This window comes from Phaethon lepturus, unplaced genomic scaffold (genome assembly GCF_000687285.1).
Source record: "Phaethon lepturus isolate BGI_N335 unplaced genomic scaffold, ASM68728v1 scaffold35882, whole genome shotgun sequence".
Classification (NCBI taxonomy): Eukaryota; Metazoa; Chordata; class Aves; order Phaethontiformes; family Phaethontidae; genus Phaethon; species Phaethon lepturus.
In genome coordinates, this window is record NW_010521837.1 from 2,613 (window position 1) to 4,661 (window position 2,049).

A 2,049-nucleotide genomic window follows, 5' to 3' on the forward strand; every position below is an offset into this window, starting at 1 on the left:
CCACGGGTCGCTGCTCGTGCTCCAGCTGCCCGGCACCCAGCCTGCTCTTCGTCATCGGCGGGGTGGCCCAGGGCCCCAGTGGTGCCGTCGAGGCTCTGTGCCTGCGTGAGGTGCCCTGAGCGGGACCCTGGGGATCAGCCCCGGCCGAGCACTAAGTGCCTGCAGACGAGGACAGGGTGTGTAAGCACCCGTGCATGCGGGTGACCTGGCTCCGGGGAGCTGCTGTCCCATGACGCTGGGCACCGGAGCAGCCATGGTTTCTTGCCATGCTTCGGAAACTCCTCCTGGCTCCTGCACCGCTGCAGCAGCGGAGCCCGGGGCAAAACCCTGCCTGGCGGGAGGGCTGCAGCCGGCAGCACGGAGGGAGCGGTGGCAGGACTGTCGCTGGCCGCACTGCCCTGTGCGGCCCCATCCGTGCCACGGGGTGTCCGTGCCATGTGTGTAGCAGTGAGTGCTGTGTCATCGTAGACCCAGTCGATGTCTCATGTAGCACAGAGGTGCCCTGTATGTAGCTCAGTGCCTAGGAGGTGATGTAGTGCCTCGAATAAATGAAACACCTGGAATTTTATCCCACTGGAGTCATGTGGTCCCTGGTTACCCCACTCCAGGCAGGGACATGCCACAGCCTGTTGGGAAAAACCCCTCCCAAGGGAGAGCCCATCCAGCCCTTCTCCAGTGGGGTCCCGTGCCATGGGGCCCCGTGCCATGGGGCAGGGATGGCTCCTGCTCCTTACCGCACCACCAGGGTAAGCGGAGCAATGCGATGAAGGGATCCGTCCCTCCTTTTGCAGAGGAAGAGCTGAGCAGCGGCGGCACAGCCTCGGCACGGCCTTGCTCCTGCTCAGCCTCTCCTGTGGGCAGAGGGGCTGTGGGGGGTGGAGGCAGCAGCAGGAGAGGGTCTTTGTCGGAGGGAGCCAGGGTGCGAGAGAGGGCAGGGAATGGCGAAGGCTGCCAGGATGCTGAGAAATAAGATAAGGTGCCTAATGATGTTGGGGCCTCTGGGCTCCGTCCAGTACCACAGCCCTGTCTCAAGGGATGGAGCACGGTCTGGTGCCTGGGTGAGCCGGACCCTGCTGTGTCCAGCTCTCCCAGGCAGGAACACCTCATCTCTCGCTTACCGTCACCAGGAAGGGAAGGTAAGCTCCGTACCGGTGGTGTTGGTGGGTGACATTCAGGGGTGCACAGTGAGACTGGTGTGGGGGTGACTCCCCAGTTGCCCGGTGCTGTGGGCTCACCTGAGTCTCGTCGGTCTTGGCTCCATGCAGTCACATGCCCCAAAGCACAGAGTGGTGGACGCAGATGCAGATGAGGGATTTGATCTTTTAATTGTATGACACTAGAAAGAACTCGCAGGTCTGGGTAAATATCAAGCACGGATGCCTGACCTTTTGGAGAAGACAGCGCGATCCTCGGATGGGTAGCAGGGCTGGAGAGATGGGAGGGCCAAATCCTGGCAGAGCACGGCAGCATCTGGCACACTGCTGGGGCAGGCTGCACCATCTGCCAGGGACATCGCGGCATGGGAAAAGTTGGAAATGATTCAGAGAAGAGCATTTGCAAGACGTTTTCTGTGCCATTGCCCCACCACCTCTGCTGCCCTCCTAATGCAGTGACTGTGGGGTCTGTCTTGACGTGCCGCATGGCCATTTGCCTGCATTTTAGGAGGAATATCCTGGGATACCTGGGCTGGCAGTACCTCGGCTGAAGCCATCCTTGCATCCGCCTCTGGAGTTGCCATAGAAACCACCACTGTGCCAGAGCCAGCATCAACAGGGAGCCCCAAATTACTGATTGAGCCATGCCTCAGCAGCCGAGGGGATGTGCCAGCAGCTGGAGAAGGTCAGTGGCTCGCACTGTGCTGGGGAGCATGGACAGAGGGACCCCCTCCTCTGAGCACGATGTGGCTCCAGCCTTCTCCTGTGAGGACTGCAGCAGCACTCCCTTTTCCCAGCGCTCCCTGACCTGCACTCAGCCCTGGTGGGCCTTCCCTTCTTGGGGTCCTGGGAGGTGACAGACCCCTTGGTGCCACCACAGGCTGGGGTACCTCTC

General features: G+C 61.4%; 1 protein-coding gene across 1 annotated transcript in view; it reads left to right on the forward strand.

Annotated features, from left to right (window-relative positions):
* The window catches only part of KLHDC8B (kelch domain containing 8B), a gene marked incomplete at its 5' end in the record, with an annotated part of 1,997 nt that extends 1,832 nt beyond the window's left edge, over nucleotides 1-165 (forward strand). The window contains 2 exon segments of the mRNA XM_010281646.1: nucleotide 1; nucleotides 4-165. The exon segment at nucleotide 1 is cut by the window's left edge and continues 71 nt beyond it. Of these exon segments, the coding sequence (XP_010279948.1) occupies nucleotide 1; nucleotides 4-119 (117 nt within the window).
* Nucleotides 166-2,049: the final 1,884 nt, after the last annotated feature.